Raw genomic sequence first — 20,204 nt, 5'->3', positions numbered from 1 at the left:
GGCTGCCTTGCAGTCATTTAGTATCAATATGAGCCTGGGTTGGCAGTGGGAGATCTTTGTGAGATATTTGTGTTGTTAGTTTGCTAAAGTGGTGGCATCCTGAGTGCCCATGGCCAATCTAGCGGGCTGTGTCATCCCATGACCCGCCACCCTGTCAGTTCCTGACTTGGTGCAGACGGGGGTGAAGAAGTTTCCCTCCCGCGGCACCGTGGGACGCTGCCTGTGTGTAATATTAGTCGGAGGAGTTTGTGATTTGTGTTTTTTTTTGGCTGAGTGTGTTTGATCACAGCCAATCCCAGCCCCACATTCTGATAACATCCACATGCAGAGCCTCTGATCAGTCAGAAGTGAGACTGAACGGCGCTGACTGCGCAAGCAGCCCCAAGTCTGAAACACTCTCCACCTCCAGTGGTGTGTTTATGGGACTCAGCCCTCCCAGACTTCAGGGCAGCTCACTCCTGACAACCCTCACAGCAGATCGAGAGCCCAGACGGTAGAGAGCGACAGGTCAGCACCTCTGCAGGTAAGGACCACTAATAGGATTGAGATGAGTTGAGACAAGGGAGATGGATTCTGCCAATGTTAATAACAAAATAGGCACTATGTAATCTTACCCTTTTTTTTACAGATTCCAGTCAGCGGAATTGCTAGTTTAACCATGATAGAATTGGAAAAGACAAATTGTTTTACAATGATCTTGCTTATTTCCCCCTCAGTATATATCTATAGCACTTGGCGTGCTGTGGATGCAGTCTGGATGGATGGGAAGTCTTTAGCTGATGACCTTATAGGAGCGGGTCCACTTTCACCACACACAGTTTCAGACCTTTGGACTTTTAATGTGTGCCTCACATGCAGAGTCGCTCTCTCAAGCCTTTCAAGTGGCATCTTTTAATGTGAAATCGGATCAGTAAGTGATCGGTCCCCAGTGGCTTGAGCCGAGAGAAGTCGGATAAAGTTTTAAGGGGGCCAGGTGTCAGCAGTTAATTCTCAGCGACCTCTCTGACTTATAAATCTCTCTTTTTTTTATTAATCAGCGGGTTTCAACGCGGATTCTGAATCCCCTGTTGTCCCGAGCGAGAGGGCTAACATTCCCAGGGGATCCAGCGGTTTTCCAGCAGGGAATAGAAAGGGATTTTTAAAAAAAAAATCCTGACCAGTCTCAAAATCAGGAACTGGAAGTTTGTTTCCCCTTCTGCAATGGGATGATCTGCTATCAGACAAGATCACATTCAAACTGGGTGCGTGAACTCGCATTAAGTTGATCTTTCTCTACACCCTCGCTATGACTGTAACACTGCATTCTGCACTCTCTCCTTTCCTTCTCTATGAACGGTATGCTTTGTCTGTATGGCGCGCAAGAAACAATGTTTTTCACTGTATACCAATACATGTGACAATAATAAATCAAATCAAATCAACTAATGTTGCATTTTAACAAGGCGTGGGGGGGGGGGGGGGGCGGGGGGGAGGTGGGAGAGGGAAGTAAAATGAGTTACTTTTTGGTGATCGATTCCCGTGCGTGTGGGAGGTAGAGACAGGAACGGGACATCCGGGGTGGGCTGGCTCTCACCTCTGCCTCTCATCAACTCCAAATAACCAACACCTTCCATTGAACTGAAATGATGGTTCCGCAGAGAGGGTCTATCCCCAACTCCTGCCAAAACTTCACTCAGTAAACAGCAAGGCTCCTCAGCCTATTCCACAGCCATGCTTAGAAAAGTTACGTTTGGAAGGAGATTGGGATGATCGGGAATGACATGAACGGATAGCTAGGAATTGGCTTCTTCCTACTTCAGCCAGGTTGCGGCAGCATTTGTATCTCCCGCCCCATCCCGGATCAATTCTTCACCCCCCCACACATACACCTATCCTCTCGACACAGGGGAGCAAGACACTCGCTAGGTTTGGAGACAGAGGAGCCAGCCAACAATAGGGTGGAGGGGGGGAGTCACAGTCACCCCCCCCCCCCCATCCCTTTCAGCCCACCGAGAGTGGGGAGGGATCTCACTGCTGGAATGAATGGCCCGAGCCCACAGGTTAAAGGTGTTTTAGCCGCGACTCTGTGGCTAGCAGCCTGGCCCTAGAGGGGGAAGCTCAGAGAGTTGTGGGTTCAAGCCCCCACTGGCAGGGGAGAGCTGACCTGTCAAGAGATACCAGGCATGCCCTGGCGTCCTCGCCAATACTTATCCCTCAACCCGCAAAACCAGATTGTCTGCCGGTTTATCGCCTTGTTTGCGGGAGCTTGCTGGATGCAAACTGGCCGCGGTGTTTTCCACATTGCGACGCTAAGGCTTACAGGGATTGGAATAGTTAGGCACAAAAACAGAACAGCAGCTCTGACCAGCATCTGTGGGGAGAGAATACAGTCAACGTTGGGTGGTTAGAATAGTTAGGCGGCTGCTTTCTGACTGCGATGGACCGAAGAGCCTTTTCTGCGCTGTGGACCTTTAAGACTCTCCGACAGTCCCCATTTCAAAAGTCCTTCATTGGACTCTTACAGCTTTAGGACGCCTTGTGGGGGTGGGAGGTGCTATATAAAGGCAAGTCTTTTAAATGTTGGTATGACTATAAGGCTGCGTTACAATTGCCAGCCAGCGCAGGATGAATTGTATGCACATCTTCTCACCTCAATAATGCCAGGTTAGACCCTATGTCAGAAAGATTCGTCCTCCTGAGACTGGTTTCATAGTCATTGAGAATCATTCCTAGGCTCTCTCCAGATATCGTGTCCAGCTCAGAGAGAGAGAGAGCAAAATGTGCATTGGAAAACCCACCATAGTGAGATGTGCGAACCTGGGCAGTGCCAGAACCTCACACATTCACAGCCCCTCTCAATAATCAGCAGGCTTTGATAGGGGAGAAGAGTTATGGCCAGAGGCTGAAACTTTGTCCTGCGGCCCAGTTTCGAATCGGTTTCAATTATTACAATTTGAAGTTGAAATGATTGTTTGGGGAGGGGGTTGAAATCACATTCTCTCCCTGCATACACACACACACACACTGTCCCAGTGAGCCACATACTGTGCAGTGATGAGATGTGAGTGTTAGTGCAGTGAGTGTTACAGTGCAGTGTTTCGAAGGGGTCTCCAAGGTAACTGATGTGTTGTCGGTGCTGTTTTTTTTGCCTCAGTAAAGTCAGGCTCCAGTCTGCCGTCTCCATCTCTGAGCACATTTATACCAATAGACCGACATATCGATGTTCCAGTGGGCAACTAGTCAGCTTCCCTCTTCTACCTGCAAACACACACATTCTCTATATATAAACTGTCCTTGGAGTTCGGCTCTCACTTTCGATCAGATAAGGCGACAGAGTTGAGGAAGTCAGTCATCCCTCTCTCTGCTTTGGGATTAATGTAGTGCTGGGAGAGTCAGCATTGAAATATCAATATACAGGCTCGATGAGGGGGGTAGCGGGGGGGACATCTCTGGGGGGGTGGGGGGGGGGGGGGACATCTCTGATTCTGCCTCTTGCTCCCCCCCGGGCTGGCCCACTTCACTGTCCTCCCCACGTTCGGTTGCAGTAAGATTTCCTCTCGCCCCCACAGCGCCACTCCACAATCTCAGCAACAACCAGTTTCACGTGTTACCGCGGGGAAATCCAGAAAGGATTGGCCGTACAAAACAATCGGATTATCCATCTGTGACTCAATGTCTGACGCCTCATTGCAAAAGATGCAGAGAAATCTGGACTCATTGATAGGGGGGCGAGAAAGACATTTGGTTTGAAATTTACGTATTCTGAGGTTCGGGGGGAGCTAAACCTTATCTGGATGTCCTTCCCGAGAATTGGGCCAGGTTTTCTGGCCAGGGATCATCATCCGGTTATTTCAGCTTCTAAGAGTCAGTGGCTGTGCTATTTGCCCATTCCCTGCTCTCCACATCATTACTACCTAACAGTCTGAAACCCCAATCGCCAGACTTACAAACGGCCAACTTCCTCCCCCCGCAGCCCCCCTCAGAGCCGCTCATTGCTGATAGAAAGCCGGGATGATGGATAGCCGATTGTGACCCACCCACCCACGCGGGGAAACTTAACACAGTGAAAATGACCTCTGTCCACCGTGTTAGTTTCGCCACGAGGAAATTGAGCACTTGAATATTTGCCCCTCTCAGTTTGCCCCAGTTGGAGCCTTTCCATTGTTTCCATCCCTTCCCTCAGGGGTGACATAGTGGTTAGCACTGCTGCCTCACAGCGCCAAAGACCTGGGTTCAATTCCCCGTTTGGGTCACTGTCTGTGTGGAGTCTGCCCATTCTGCCTGTAAAATAGAATCGTAGAATCCCTACAGTGCAGAAGGAGGCCATTTGGCCCATCAAGTCTGCACCGACCACAATCCCACCCAGGCCCTATTCCCATAACCCCACATTTTTACCTTCCTAATCCCCTGATATTGGGGTCAATTTAACATGACCAGTCAACCTAACCCGCACATTTTTGGACTGTGGGAGGAGACCGGAGCACCAAAAGGAAACACACGCAGACACGAGGAGAATGTGCAAACTCCACACAGACAGTCTTTACGTGGGTTTCCTCTGGGTGCTCTGGTTTCCTCCCACAGTCTGAAAGATGTGCTGGTTAGGTACATTGGCCATGTTAAATTCTCCCTCAGTGTGTGTTGTTCTATTAGGATTGAGGGTTATAGGTAAGCCTATATATAAGCCTAGGTAGGTAGGGTCATGACCGGCGCAACTTGCCTGTTTGTGCTGTATTTTTTCTATGTTCTATGTATCCGAACAGGTGCAGGAGTGTGGCGGCTAGGGGATTTTCACAGTGACTTCATTGCAGTATTAATGTAAACCTACTTGTGACATTAATAAATAAAATAAATAATTATTAAATAAATGTGAAACAAACCTGAGTACTTTAAATTTGAGGATTTTCAAATTGAGGCATCACTTAATCAAGAACCAATGGGAGGTTTGCCAGCACCGAGCTGATGGGGGGGTGGCATTTGGTGTGAGTCAGGACGAGGGGCAGTAGAATTCTGGATGACCTCGTGTTGGAGGGTGGATTGTGGAAGGTTGGCCAGGAGACAGATTGCCTGAGAGTCATCAAGTCTGGAAGTAGTACAGGACCAGACGAGGGCTGCAGTAGCAGCAGAATTGGGATGAGGTGGATCCCTGCCACATGTTTGATGCACATTGGCAGTCTCAGTGGCGGCGCAGGTACGTGGTTGAAAGATTCCAACACGGTCAAATAGGACACCGAGGTTGAGAGAGGTCTGTGTTCAGCACCAGGCAGGAAAAGGAATGGAATTGGTAGCGACAGAGTGGAGTTTGTGCTGGGACTAAAGACAATGCCTTCACTCTTCTCAATATTTAATTGGGGGAAACTTTAGCTCATCCAGTACTGAATGTGGGACAAACAGTCTCACAACACAGAGAGGTCCAGTTAAAGCTGGATGTTGTCAGCTGTGGGATGCAATGTGTTTTTAGATGATGTTGCTGAGGAGAAACATGCAGATCAGAAATAGAATATCTGCTTTTTCCATTCAGTAACTTCTGACTTCATGGTGAGGGGACAAGAATGATCTCGAGGTGATTCCTTCCTACACTCACCTAAAACTCTAGCTAAGTGTCCCATCCGGATATCATGATGTGGAGTTGTCAGCATTGGACTGGGGCAGGCACAGTAAGTAGTCTCACAACACCAGGTTAAAGTCCAACAGGTTTATTTGGTAGCATGAGCTTTCGGAGTGTTGCCCCTTCATCAGGTGAGTTGCCCCTTCATCAGCTTTTGATGCAACGCTCCAAAAGCTCGTGCTACCAAATAAACCTGTTGGACTTTAACCTGCTGTTGTGAGACTACTTACTGTGCCATCTGGATGTGACACTGTACGTTTGTCCTCTGATGTGGAGGCAGCACGGTGGCACAGTGGTCAGCACTGCTGTCTCTCAGCGCCAGGGGCCTTGATTCAATTCCGACCTCAGGTGACTTCCTGTGTGGCGTTTGTACGTTCTCCCCATGTCTGCATGGGTTTCCTCTGGGTGCTCCGGTTTCCTCCCACACTCCAAAGATGTGCGGGTTAGGTGGATTGGTCATGCTAAAATTGCCCCTTAGTGTCAGGAGGATTAGCAGGGTAAATACTTGGGGATAGGCCTGGGTGAGATTGTTGGTGATGCCGGCTCGATGGGCCGAATAGCCTCCTTCTGCACTGTAGTGTAGTGACCCTGCCAAAGTTGATTGCATTACCCACTCCTAGGTATTGTAAATAGGTGGCATTGGGTCAACCAATGTCACAGCGACTGTCTGTGCAATCGATTGGTTTCTTTTTAGAGCATTAAGAATTGATCACATCATGTAAGCTAAAGGCTCATGTAGGCTATATCCAGTAGGGGTGACAGCTTTCCTTCCCAAAGGACATTAGGAAACCATTGGGCTACTTACAGCAATCTAACAGCATTCCTGATGGCTTTATCTGATGTTACGCAACCAATATGGAGAACTTAATTTTGCAACTTACAAGGTAAACTTGATCTCTGGCACCCCACTGTGTATACCCATCACAGTACCGTACTCATCATCATCATTGTAATGTGCTCCTTCAGAAGCTTATTTGGTAAATCATACACCTCCATCTCTCATGGACCTCTTCTCATTTTGAAGAACAGCACTCCATTCTGAACTCACCTGCAGCAGTCACAAACTGCTTTTGTGGCATTTCAGAGGTGTGGAAGGAGGATTCTGGAGAGCAGGAATAGATATGAATCTGGCCACATGCTCAAACAACAGTTAAAGCAATTGTGATGCCTTGGAGGGGTTGGGCAGCCATCACTCTGACACTAACCATTGGCAACATGTTCACATTACCTAACACCAGCAGATGAAACCAAAATGCTATTGGACTGTTGCTTCAACTTATGCCCAGTCTGCTTGTAAAATGGTCCCATGTCTCCACTGCATGCAGGGGCATTAGAGTGAGACCAGCATCAGAGAGGCAAACGATTGTTCGGGGCAGGAGATGCGATAACCTTATGTTCTTCCCCGGGTCCATCATTGTCTGGGGCATCCGTGCAATTCTGCATTGAGTTTCCAGAATGTTTTAGCATGACTCCTGAATCAACAATCCTAGATATCATAAAATCCCTACAGTGCAGAAGGAGGCCATTTGGCCCATCGAGTCTGCACTAACTCTCCCAACAGAGCATCCCACCCAGGGCCTATCCCCGCAACCCCATCTACTTACACCGCTAATCCCCCTAATTTACATATCTTGAGGCACGAAGGGCAATTTACCATGATTAATCTATCTAAACTACACATCTTTGAACACTAAGGGGCAATATAGCATGGCCAATCTACCTAACGTACACATCTTTGGACTGTGGCAGGAAACCGGAGCATCTAGAGGAATCCCAGGGTGGCACTTGGAGAACGTGCAAACTCCACACAGACAGTGACCAAAGGCCAGAATCAAACTGCTCTACTGTGGCACCTGTAATCCCTAGGTTACATGACCATGGGAGTAATCCATTGGTGATTGGAATTCCATTTTTGTTCACTTGACTTGCAAGCCCAAGGTTTGAATATCCTAGATTTCAAAGATACACGCTTAATAGCTCAATACTCTATGTGCTAAAGGTACAGTGATAATGCAGCCGAGCAGTTTCAAGTTTATGGTGACATACAGATGGCATTATAATGCCGAAGGTAGGTCCCGAACGCACCAAAATAAGATGTACAGCCTCAAATTTGAATATGCTTGTTGCAACACACTGGCAACCCAGGCAAAATTGACAGATAGTCATAAACACCTCCTAGATATTTTGTAAAGTTTATTTTGAGATTTTTAATGGTGCGAGAAAATGAATGCTCCTGTCAAGGACCTCATAAAATTACAAGAATATCTCACTCATGAGTGGAAGTCAGGAGTATTTACAAAAACATCAAGAAGTGATTTGCTGAACGCACAATGAGATGACATAAATCACGTTAAAACATATCACTAATGTGTTTTTTTTGTTGAAAATGACATGTCAATTTTTCTTGCCTATAAACAAAGCATTGCAAAACATGTTTTCACAAAACTGTTGCCCTATTAAATGACTAATTGCAGTCACTATTCAACGCATAATAAAATGCACGGCTATAAATTTACAGAAAGCAAATCTGGCACACACTCAACTAACCAATGTACTTCATATAAAAGCATGTGTCTCATATGTTTTTAAAGTAAAAAGTTTCCTTGTAACAAATTAATTGATCAAGTGTGGCTAACCAAGGGGTGTAATTGTCCTTGCCTAGTTAGCACAACTATTGATGGCTCAATAACATAAGTGGTGCAGCCCATGACAACTAAATGAATTTATCTTCCAGGGCTCCTACTTACTTTTGCCTTCATTGTGGGATACTCTACAGTTAACTAGCAGGGTGGAGCAATACCCAGAGAAGTGCGAGATGGTGTTTATGTTTTGTGGGAACATAATGGTACCCGCCCAGCTTTTCCTGAATTAAATGCTTGTGGAATTCCATTGACCGCGGAGGCATCCTTCTCTGGCTTTCTCAACGTCTAGTTGATGTTAGGTTGTAACGGTGAGCGGTACTACAGATCAGAAAATAGGGAGGATTGTGAAGAATAATTATCAGTACAAATGCATTTCTCAGGTATTCTCTGATAGAGCTGTGTCTTAGTGGGCAATACCCTCCAACAAGGCCCTCGAGGGTCCATCAGCTTCACAAGAGTAAAAGTCAGTCACATACAGGCCAGTCTCACCACACAACAGTGCAATCCAGAACTTAGAAGTCTGTAAGAAATGGTCTTGGATCAGCTCAATGTGCAAATTTTACACAAATATGGTAAAAACCCAAAAGGATTAGGGTTGATTTCACACTGATTGGCTGTGAATGATGTTGAACATCTTTTTCATTAGACATTAATAAACCAGCCAAGCCTAATGGAGTCTGTTAAATACTTGGCAGAAGATCATAGCCATCTGGGTGAATGCAGGAGAGAGGAAGGCTGTATGTGCAAAACAAACTCTTCAGCAACTTCACACAGACAGAGGTCCAATATGCAAATCTGAATGATTTCCCATAGTCAGTAGCAGACTGTGTATACACACGCATGTACATACGGACACACACATGCAGATACGTATACACATGTACATACACATGCTCACACAAACATTCACGTGCTTATAAAGTTCTCACGGGGTTAGACAGGGTAGGTTCAGAAGAATGTCCCCAATGGTGGGGGAGTCCAGAACTAGGGGTCATAGTTTGAGGATAAGGGGTAAATCTTTTATAAGTTTATTCATTAGTCACTAGTGGGCTTATATTAACACTGCAATGAAGTTACTGCGAAAATCCCCTAGTCGCCACACTCCGGCACCTGTTCAAGTACACTGAGGGAGAATTTAGCATGGCCAATCCATCTAACCGGCACGTCTTTGGACTGTGGGAGGAAACCGGAGCACCCAGAGGAAACCCACACAGACATGGGGAAAACATAAAGACTCCGCACAGACAGTAACCCAAGCCAGGAATCGAACCCAGACCTCTGGCGCTGTGAGGCAGCAGTGCTAACCACTGTGCCACTGTGCCGCCCCCTAACTGAGGTGAGGAGAAATTTCTTCACCCAGGGGGTGGAGAATGTGTGGAATTCACTACCACAGAAAGTAGTTGAGGCCAAAACATTGTCTGATTTGAAGAAGAAATTAGATATAGCTCTTGGGGCTAAAGGGATTGAGGGATATGGGGGGAAGTGGGGATCAGGATATTGAATTCAACGATTAACCATGATCAAAATGAATGGCGGAGCAGGCTCAAAGGGTCAAATGACCTACTCCTGCTTCTAGTTTCTATGTTTCTATGTGTGCATACACAAAAGCAGACACTTCATTCTGTCTAATAACAAAAGTGATGACTGAGTAATATACAAATTAATTCATTCTTTATCGCACTAAGCTTGAAAATAAACCTGCCATAATTTTTTCTGCCCTTGACTAAAAGTATAAATTTATATAAATATATATTAATGTAGACAAGAGGCATTGTTAATAATAACATGCAGTCAGAAGCAAGTTTCTCATGAGCTTGACCCTTGTGGTGACTGGGAGGACCACAAGACTGTCAGAAATTGGACCGTGATCTCAGACAGTGAGCCAGAGATTTTTCATAACCTAATGCATATCTTCACTCTACATCTTCGTTGCCCAAAGTACTAAATATCGTGTAACACATCTGCCCTTCTTAATAACTGTAAATTAATGCAACTTACAACGGGATTTGTCTGTCAAAGATTAAAAAATGTCAACCCTCTGATTGTCGGTAGGGTGGAAGGTATTACATCAACAATTACTTACATTCATATAGCACCCCTTACATCAAGTAGCATCTCTGAATGCCTTGTGGAAAGAAAAGTTGGCATCCCACAGGAAGCAAAGGCAGCCAGATGCACAATTAGAGAGAGTGATTTTTAGGAGCCTTTTGAATACAAGGATAGAGGTAGGAAATTCACTGAAACTGAACCTCTGTGTATAAGAGGCATAGTTAGTAAAATTATAAAAAATAAATTTGGGATCAGATTCTATATGTGGATCCAGACTATTTTGATCACAGTAGCAATACGAGAAATACATGGTGCTGTGTTAGCAGCACAATGTAAGGTTTTGTGAATATTTCTTCAGTTCATTGTAACATGGGCTGGTAAGGTTCACTCCATGAGATATTATATTGGAATCCATCCATTTTGGGAGTTGACTGACTGCGGCCAGGGTGTGTGTCTCTTCTAGATTGAACATTGTCTGCTGTTGCTGTAAATGCTGATTTGTAAGTGGCAGTCCCTTCCACAGTTGACACAGATTATTTACGTTGGCTGATGCTTCTTTCCTTCGGGCAGGCTTTCTTCTCCACCATCTGGCCATTTCTTTTGTCCTCTGCTTTTGTCACACCCGCCCTGACCACTTGTCTCCAGGCAGTCAGCAGTGAGGATGTCTCATGCATTGACTCTGATCCCAGTTAACTTGACGTCTTGCATGCAGATGCATCGCAATGGGATAATATCAACAGTATATGATCTCCATGGAACTATCCTCATGGCATAACAGAATGTGATGATGGTTTAAATACTTAATGGCCATCTACCGACCACACACATCCTCTGAAGTATCACGGACTAAAAACTAACATTACCCTATCAATGAAAGTGCCATCTATGAGTCATAGAGGTTTACAGCATGGAAACAGGCTCTTCTGCCCAACTTGTCCATGCCGCCTTTTTTTTTAACAACTAAGCTAGTCCCAATTGCCCGCATTTGGCCCATATCTCTCGATACCCATCTTACTCATGTAACTGTCTCAACACTTTTTAAAAGACAAAATTGTACCCGCCTCTACTACTACCTCTGGCAGCTTGTTCCAGACACTCACTACCCTCTGTGTGAAAAAACTGACTTGAACTATTGACCATTGAACAAGCTAAATATTTATAGCTCTTGTGTCTGTGAAGCATACACTAGTCCCTGGTTGGAAAGGTAATAGAAGGTCTGCAGTTCCAGTCTTTGATATCCCTATTGAGTTGCCTGACTGCATGTAAGGACGGTATGGTGGGGCAGTACGATGGCACAGTGGTTAGCACTGCTGCCTCACAGCTCCAGGGACCCGGGTTCAATTCCGGCTTGGGTCACTGTCTATGTGGAGTTTGCACATTCTCCCCGTGTCTGCATGGGTTTCCTCCGGGTGCTCCGGTTTCCTTCCACAGTCCAAAGATGTGCAGGTTAGGTGGATTGACCATGCTAAATTGCCCATTAGTGTCAGGGGGACTAACTAGGGTAAATGCATGGAGTTATGGAGATGGGGCCTGAGTGTGATTGTGGTCGGTGCAGACTCAATGGGCCAAGTGGCCTCCTTCTGCACTGTAGGATTCTATGATTCCATGACAGGCTTGCACCTTCCAGATTTAGTCGTGCTCTGGGGTCAGTTGTCACTTTCTCACAACATCACAAAGTGGAATTGCAGTTGCAAACCTGTGTCCTCTGCTCTTTTGTGTTCAGATATACTTGGTAAACAAAAATCAATTTTCTATCAAAATACAAAGGTAAAATGGGTAAGAATTTTCCTCCATGCCTTGAATCAATGATAAGTAAGATGTGTTAGGAGCTGCTCCATGAACTCAACTCCTTGGCTCCACTATTGCAAAGTCATTAGAATCAATCATTGAAAATTAGTTTTAATGCATTGTTGAACTAACAAAAATACCCACACTTATACTTAACAGCAACAGTGGCATAGTTTGACAATTTTATCCATTTTGTTCTTTACCTAGGAGTAACATGAAAACAGTTATTGAATGATGTGATTGTAACACCCTCAATTATTTAATTAAAAAGTCCTGTTGAACCATGTCTTAAACCAGCAGCCCAAACCTGAAGGACAGTATCCTGTTAGCCCTAAGATGATGTTGCAACATGCATATATAATCTTCAATTCTTCTTCTTAGCTTTCTCACTGGCTTTTTATTATCAGTTTGTGTCTCCTGTTACGCAATGTACTATCACTGAGAATCGTGGTTAATGTGGGGTAAATTTATGGAAAGGTCCACTGGGTTACAATACTATTCGTATTACGCAGGCATAAATGTGTGCTCTTACACTGGATACATTTCCTATATCATTGGTCCTTTGTTTTGTGATTTGGTTGATCCATAGGACTTATACATATTGGCTGGAACTTTACCGCCCCACCCGCCACGGGAATCGGAGCGGGCGAGGGGCGGACAATGGGAAGGTCCGTTGACCTCAGGCGGGATTTTACAGTTTCAGGGCAAGAGAGACCTAAAACCTTGTCCATTCTCTTGAATCAACTGCTCTCAGCACAGTTGGATTATCTTTATCCAGTAGAACTCATTGTATATTATGCTATTCCTTTTGACTATATCCAGTGACCGAGATTGATTTGATTTGATTTGATTTGATTTGCTATTGTCACATGTAATGGTCTACAGCGAAAAGTATTGTTTCTTGCAGACAAAGCATACCGTACACAAAGAAGGAAAGGAGAGGGTGCAGAATGTAGTGCTACAAACATAGCTAGGGTGTAGAGAGTTTATAAGAGTTAGACTAGAGTTTTCAAAGCGTAGAATGAGAGTAAAAGATAGAATTAGAGGGTGAGCTGGGTACAGCTCACAAGAAGTCGCCACGCTCCGGCGCCATCTTGAATCTTGAATGCTCAGTACGTATAGCGCACATTGCATGGCTATTGCACATTTCAAATCCTGCTACTGTCAAATGGGGCATTACAATTTCTTCGTTGATGTTACATACAAGCTGTCCCATCAGCACAGAGAATAAGCTGTGGCTGTCGTTTTAATGCGTCAATTGGCAAATTTTGACAGGTGCGGTGAGACCACTTTCATGTATTGTAACTGGCGCGCAGCTATCATTTCAGACAATAAATGAAAATAAAGCTCAGGATAGCTGACTCTTTATTCACATTCTGTTAGTGGTGAGTGGCGTCCGGCACAACTAATGCCTGGAACCAGGGCTTTCCGTGGGCACACTAATATAATGTGGCTCTGCTGACATTTACTGTTATGTTATTAAGGGGCCATTAGTGAATTGTTAAGTGAAAGCAATGAATCTGGCCAGCAGCCTGCAATAGGGTTGTAACTAATATTCCAGAAAGTGTACTGGGATAAGGGACGGAGAGCTTAAAAGGATAAGAATATTCCAGCCAAAATATTCAGTGTAACTATGAGATGAATGACTTTTTAAATCCGTTCTTAGAGTTTGGTGGCTCTATTTACCCAGACGCTTTCTGAACTTTTGCACTCATTTCTTTTAACATGTATTAATTCCTTCTTTCACAGTTAAAACTCTTGTATAGAAGCATAAGTTCTTAAGCCCGATTTTAGCTTAACCCACTCGGTGAGAAGGAAGCAGGTTAAGGTCAGATGGACATTTCACACCTCATTGACTTTAGTTTTGGCCAGGATCTGAACCACAGGTCTTGAGCTTTTCCCCTGTGCTTCTTCAGAAAAAACTGTCAAAGATTCAGCTTCATTCACCAATATGTTTGTGGGTATATGTTTCATTGTCTCTTATTTAGTCTATTAGAAGATACTCAATCAGTTGTAAATTAAGCAGAAAATGATGGACTTTTAAGATTAAGTAGTTTAAATACCTACAGAAATCAAGGGTGACAACCTTTTACATTGTATAAGTGTAGATCAATTCACACATGGAAAGGAAGCAGATAAAAATGTAGTTACATTTTACATTTTAAAAAAAGTTTATTTATTAGTGTCACAAGTAGGCTTACATTAACACTGCAATGAAGTTACTGTGAAAATCTCCTAGTCACCACACTCCGGCGCCTGTGTGGGTACACTGAGGGAGAATTTAGCATGGCCAATGCACCTAATCAGCACGTCTTTCAGACTGCGGGAGGAAACCAGAGCACCCGGAGGAAACCCACGCAGACCACACCACATCAACTCAGGGCTAGATAAAGAGATTTTGGCAGAGTTGTCTCATTCAGGCGCCAAGTTGGTGCATGCTTGCCAAGATGGCACAAGATGGCAGGAGTGGGGGGGTTGGGGATAAGCCCGCTTGAGAGAGATTCAAATTGACATGGAGCACCCGGAGGAAACCCATACAGACATGGGGAGAACGTACAGACTCTGCACGAAGAGTGACCCAAGCCGGGAATCGAACCCAGGTCCCCAGCACTGTGAGGCAGCAGTGCTAACCACTGTGCCATCGTGCCACCCAAAACTGCTCAGTGACATAAGATTTTTCAATGATTTTCTCTCTTGAAGGGCACCCCTGCAGGAAGCCTGTTAACAGTGTCTCTTTACTGTATCAGTTAACCAGGATGGACACCAAATGGAATCGCAAGAACAAAGTCAACGTTCCCTCCAAATCTGGGAAATTTCATGGCTGTGCAGTGCTCCATCTGGTGGAGTGGTTAAGAGTTAATAAACTATCCATTGAATGATGTAGGTCCAAAAGTGAAACTTTGCACTCCAATATGCCATCTCCTGGTTGTGAGGATACAGTTCAACTCTTTCTGTTGCTGCATTGTTTGCACAGCCTGTAATGGTTTGTTTGAAATTACAACAGGCATTGCTGACTGTGACCAACAACTGGGCATAGTTGCCTGTGAACTCCAGTCCACAATTATCCACACAATATATTCCGCTTGTTGTACTGTGGGGAGGAAGCATTTATTCCCGTGGGGAAGAAAGGAAGGTGAGAAAAAAGATGGATTTCATGGCAGCCAGTTACAGAGCAGTGTTGCGGGGAGCTCCTGGAGTCAATCTTCCACTTTCCGTCTTAACCACAACAATATGCATTTTACATAGAGCCTTTAAGCATCCCAGGGCTTCACAGGAGTGCAATCTGACAAACATTGACACTGAGCCAAAAGCAGAGACATTATGATAGGTGACCAAATGCTTGGATGAAGAGAGAGGTATGAGAGTAGCATCTTAAAGGAGGAAAGAGAGATGGAGGGATGAGAATCATACCAGCCATGATTGAATGGTGGAGAAGACTCTATGGGCCGAATGGCCTAATTCTGCTCCTATGTCTTATGGTCTTATGGGGGGACAATGAGATTTGGGGACGGAATTCCAAGCTCATAACTTGGTAAGGTGAAGGGGTGGCTGCCATTGCTGTGATGAAGGCAGTGGGGCATGTCCAATAGGCTGACCAGGGACTGTGTCTTAAACATGAAAGGGGAGAGGGGAATGCATCAAAAAATGGGATGGGAATCTCATTGCGAACAAAATGAGTGTTCAATCTGTACCGGTGAGTCTCAGAACTGATTGTGTAAAAGCCATTAACAGCATGTAAAAAGTCACATTACCCTTGCAACATGCCAATTGGAATAATCATAGAATCCTACAGTGCAGAAAGAGGCCATTCGACCCATCAGGTCTGCACCGACCACAATCCCACCCAGGTCCTATCCCCATAACCCCATGCATTTACCCTAGCTAGTCCCTCTGACACAAAGGGACATTTTAGCATGGCCAATCCAACTAACCCGCACATCTTTGGACTGTGAGAGGAAATCGGAGCACCCAGAGGAAACCCACGCAGAAACGGGGAGAATGTGCAAACTCCACAGTGACCCAAGCCGGGAATTGAACCAGGTCCCTGACACTGTGAGGCAGCAGTGCTAATTACTGTGCCGTCCTAACCACTGTGCCACCGTGCTGGAATAGAATCATAGAATCCCTACAGTCCAGAAGGAGGCCATCCGGCCCATTGAATCTGCACTGACTCTCCAACAGAGCATCCCACCCAAGCCCTTTCCCTGTAACTCCACATATTTACCCCGCTAATTCCCTTAACCTAAACATCTTGGGATATTAAGGGGCAATTTAGCATGGTCAATCAATCTAACCAGCACCTCTTTGGAATAGAGGACATATTATACGCTAAATTGGAGAAAATTAATACATCCCTTTCACCAACAGACCAGGAATGATATTAAAACGGCTAATGAAAAGTTGTTGAATCTCTCTTCACTGTTACCTCTTGTTTTTCTGTAGGATGTATCAAAAACTTGCCATCCTTCTATTCCTGGTGGGGATGTTAATGGTAGCAGTGGAGATGAAGAAGAATCGTCCTCCAGGAGCCATCCCACCTCTTTACAAGGGAAACACCAACAGCTCGGAGAAACGCACACATCGGAGGCAGGATGTGCTTGCCTCCAGTCAAGAGGCACTGGTGGTGACAGAAAGGAAGTATCTGAAGAGCGACTGGTGCAAAACTCAGCCTCTGAGGCAGACCATCAACGAGGATGGCTGTGTGAGCCGAACAGTCATCAACAGATTCTGCTATGGACAGTGCAACTCCTTCTATATCCCCAGGCATGTTAAAAGGGACCAAGAGTCCTTCCAGTCCTGCGCCTTCTGTAAACCGCAGAAATTTACTACCCTGACTGTCAAACTGAACTGCCCTGACCTGCAGCCTCCCTTCAGACACAAGAAAATCCAACGAGTCAAGCAGTGCAAATGTATATCAGTAAATGTGAATGACTGGAGCAAGCAGTGAGATAAGATAAACAATCACAGCCTCCCCAGTCTGGAGGAAATACACCCAACTCTCAATGCTACCATCAGATAAATACCCATAGAAAGCAAGCACTCTATAAAAACCTGCCCTAATCGGTGAGCAACTTTTAAGTTTGAGCACGACCAACTTTTAAGCAGGGAGCATTGAATTGGGTGTCCCCGGAAATACTTTTGATAAAATTTTGTTTTTGAACGAGATCCATTCTTATATTTAAAAAAAACCCTCCCCTAAACCCAATCGCAGACTCCAAACAGTCAAAATGCAGTCATCCCAATTCTATCTTTAAAGATTTGTTTTACAGTCTGGACATTTTTACTTTCATTTTACTCACTGCTGTCGCCTGCGATATGATACGGACGTGGTGCCAAAACAGATAGGAGCCTTTTTTTTTGATGGTTCACTGCAGATAAGAGAATTTGAACTGCTTAGACTGTGGACAGGCATGTACTGTGCTCTTGAAAGCACAGAGATAGAGCCTGGGACTGAGCCAGCACTCTGAACCTCTGGACTGCTAGAAACCCAAATTCTCAGCAATGTTTGATATGGGAATATTCTGATCAGCCTGCATTGAAGATAATAGTATATATTTAATTATTCAAAACATTGGTTGATTATTGCTTTCGTTCATGTTATGCCTTTTATATTTCAGTACTCATGACCATAATTTTGTGCATATAAGTATGAATTAAAGGCACTTTTCAAACATAATCCCATTGAAACTGAACATAGCAACGGCACTAAAAAGACAATGGATTATATTTCCTCTTTTTTTAAACGATTATTGTTAATATATGATGAAAGTGTAAATTAGTACAGTTATTGATGTATATTCTTTATTTTATCTTTTTTTTAAACTGCATGTGGACAGTATTCTGTTCTGATGATTCATAAGTGCCAGTAATCCATGTTCTGGAAGTCTCACTACTTCTCCCTTGTAATACAATAAGAAGTCTCACAATACCCCAGTCCAACGCCGGCACCTCCACATCTTGTAATGCAATGCAGTTGGTCTGGTGTATGCTTTTGCTGTGTTCAGTGCCACATGAAAATGCTAGTGAAAACGTAACCATCAGAAAGGACATGATATTACTTAAGAGTATAGTTTGTGCCATGAACATTTTTGCGCATTTAAGCCCTTCCAGTGCAACATAAATATACCAAGTATTATTGCAGACTAAATAGAAGAACGAGAAACATGTATTCATAGCATTGCTAATTTATGGACTGAATAATCTTCAGCACTTGGCGTCCAAATATCAGACTCAAAAGACACAAGCAGCAAAATGTAGAGTTGTAATGCCAAAAGAGATTTCATTGAGCAGTTTAGTTGGTTGAGAGGCAAAAGCATTTTTAATCTGTCCATTGCATCAGTCATTGAGATAGTTTTGCAGTGTAACTGTCTCTCTTAGAATTACACTTAGTTTAATTCTGTTTCGAATGTTAAAATGGACATGTAACATAAAGAGTGATGAATCTAAGCTCACTCATTGACTGGGGTTAAGGGATGGTACTGATGATCTAACGGTGTTGTCCGTGACAGGTTGGGTATTAAATTTAGGTCTTTTGCAGTGCTGGTGGCTCACCACCTCCCCAACTATCTCCTCCCATGTTCTCCAACACACATCACAGCTTCTCAATGTTCTAACTATGGCCCGCGTATCCAGGCCTCTGACCAGATCTCCACAATCTTGCTTTCTTTAATTTGAACTACATCATAGACAATGTTTCTTCATCAAACTGCACACATAGCTATGGTTTTAATTTGTTTTATTTTGTGAATCCTCATAATCTGAATTATGGTGTTTTTAAAGCACTTTCTTCTTGGCCACCAGATGTTTATTTTCCTTCCTTAACCTGTCAGTACAGGACAATGTAGTCTCGGGATCCTGTCATCCTTATCATGCACAAAACTCATTTGTGCTTCCATCGGCATGGAGTCAAATCTGGTTATTCCTTTTCCAAATTGAATTCGGAAAGCTGGTTTTATCATTTGCAAACTGGTGTAGAGATACTTCATGAGAAACTTCCTTTAACTCCTTGATGTGCTTACGCCAGCAACCGAGATTTCACAGCTACGGGGTGAATATGTCAGCGTTACAGCATGGTAAACCTCTATTTCAGTGTGCAAATTTGATACCATGTTAGTCCACAAATCTATTATTGCATAATGTGTTACTCAGGTAGATAAACTGTGTCACAGGATGCAGTGTAGTATTCACATTGTTAATGGAAGGTGGAGGTTGAGCATTCCGAGTCTCACACCAATACATCACCCTCATCGGGTAGTATTCTAAGCAACTCTTTGCCAGCGATGGAGAGAATAGAAGTTGCCCTGTAGTGTCCCCAGTCTGATTTGTCTATTTTCCGTCTGTACAGATTGACAATACATGTATCCTTCAAATCTTATAGACAATATAATATTCCAATTGTAAGAGGTCTGACAATTCCTATTTTCACATTTAAGTGCACGTTAACCACATTTGAACCCAGGAAATCATGGGCATACTGCTTCAAAGTGCTATGTCTCTGAGGTTTGTCTGAACAATGCAATATTTCTATTGGGGGTCCTGATGTATAAAAGTGGTTGCCTTGTACTGGTTAGACAAACTTACAAAGTTTTATGGATATTATCAAAATGAAGAAATGCTATGAAACTGAGAAAAAATATTATTTTATAGGTATTCTGTAAATTATAAAGAACAAATAATAAAAAGTTCTTGACTTTAAAAAAATCACTCTGTCCAAAGTCTTATTTTTTGTGAATTCTTTTTCTCTAAAATATCCAGGCCTTGCACATAACTTGTTGCTATCTGCAAACTGCATCTGCAATATTTTAATTGAATGATTAGTAAATATTACATACAGTTATATTGCTCAGCTTAAGAGATAACAACCACTTTTACTTAGTTTTCCAGAAAACCTTTTGCTCTTTTCCCTTCCTTGACTTTTTTTATGTCCTCATGTTTTTTGTTATTTATTCGTTGGACACCTGGCCAATCAACCTAACTCGCACATCTTTGGACTGTATGCCACATGGTACCCTTTGATGATATTTTCTGCTGACAAGGAGTTAACGTGCAGATAACTCCAATACCTCTGCTGCCAGTCAGCTTGTTTGATGAGGCAGCACAGTGGTTAGCACTGCTGCCTCACAACGCCGGGGACCTGGGTT

At 44.0% G+C, this 20,204-nt stretch overlaps 1 protein-coding gene across 1 annotated transcript; it reads left to right on the top strand.

Annotated features, from left to right (window-relative positions):
* Positions 1-393: 393 nt before the first annotated feature.
* Positions 394-19,751, top strand: grem2b (gremlin 2, DAN family BMP antagonist b). Its single transcript, XM_078229607.1, has 2 exons — positions 394-523; positions 16,507-19,751. Exon 2 carries the CDS (start codon positions 16,508-16,510, stop codon positions 17,009-17,011), a length of 504 nt encoding a protein of 167 aa, XP_078085733.1. The 5' UTR covers positions 394-523; position 16,507; the 3' UTR covers positions 17,012-19,751.
* Positions 19,752-20,204: the final 453 nt, after the last annotated feature.

This window comes from Mustelus asterias, chromosome 15 (genome assembly GCF_964213995.1).
Source record: "Mustelus asterias chromosome 15, sMusAst1.hap1.1, whole genome shotgun sequence".
NCBI classification, from domain to species: Eukaryota; Metazoa; Chordata; class Chondrichthyes; order Carcharhiniformes; family Triakidae; genus Mustelus; species Mustelus asterias.
Note: the sequence above shows the minus strand (reverse complement) of the source record. Positions and strands in the feature narration are given on the sequence as shown.

Bases quoted from the DNA above. Each gene is read 5' to 3' on its own strand.
- grem2b (XM_078229607.1), top strand. From the start codon at position 16,508: ATGTATCAAAAACTTGCCATCCTTCTATTCCTGGTGGGGATGTTAATG.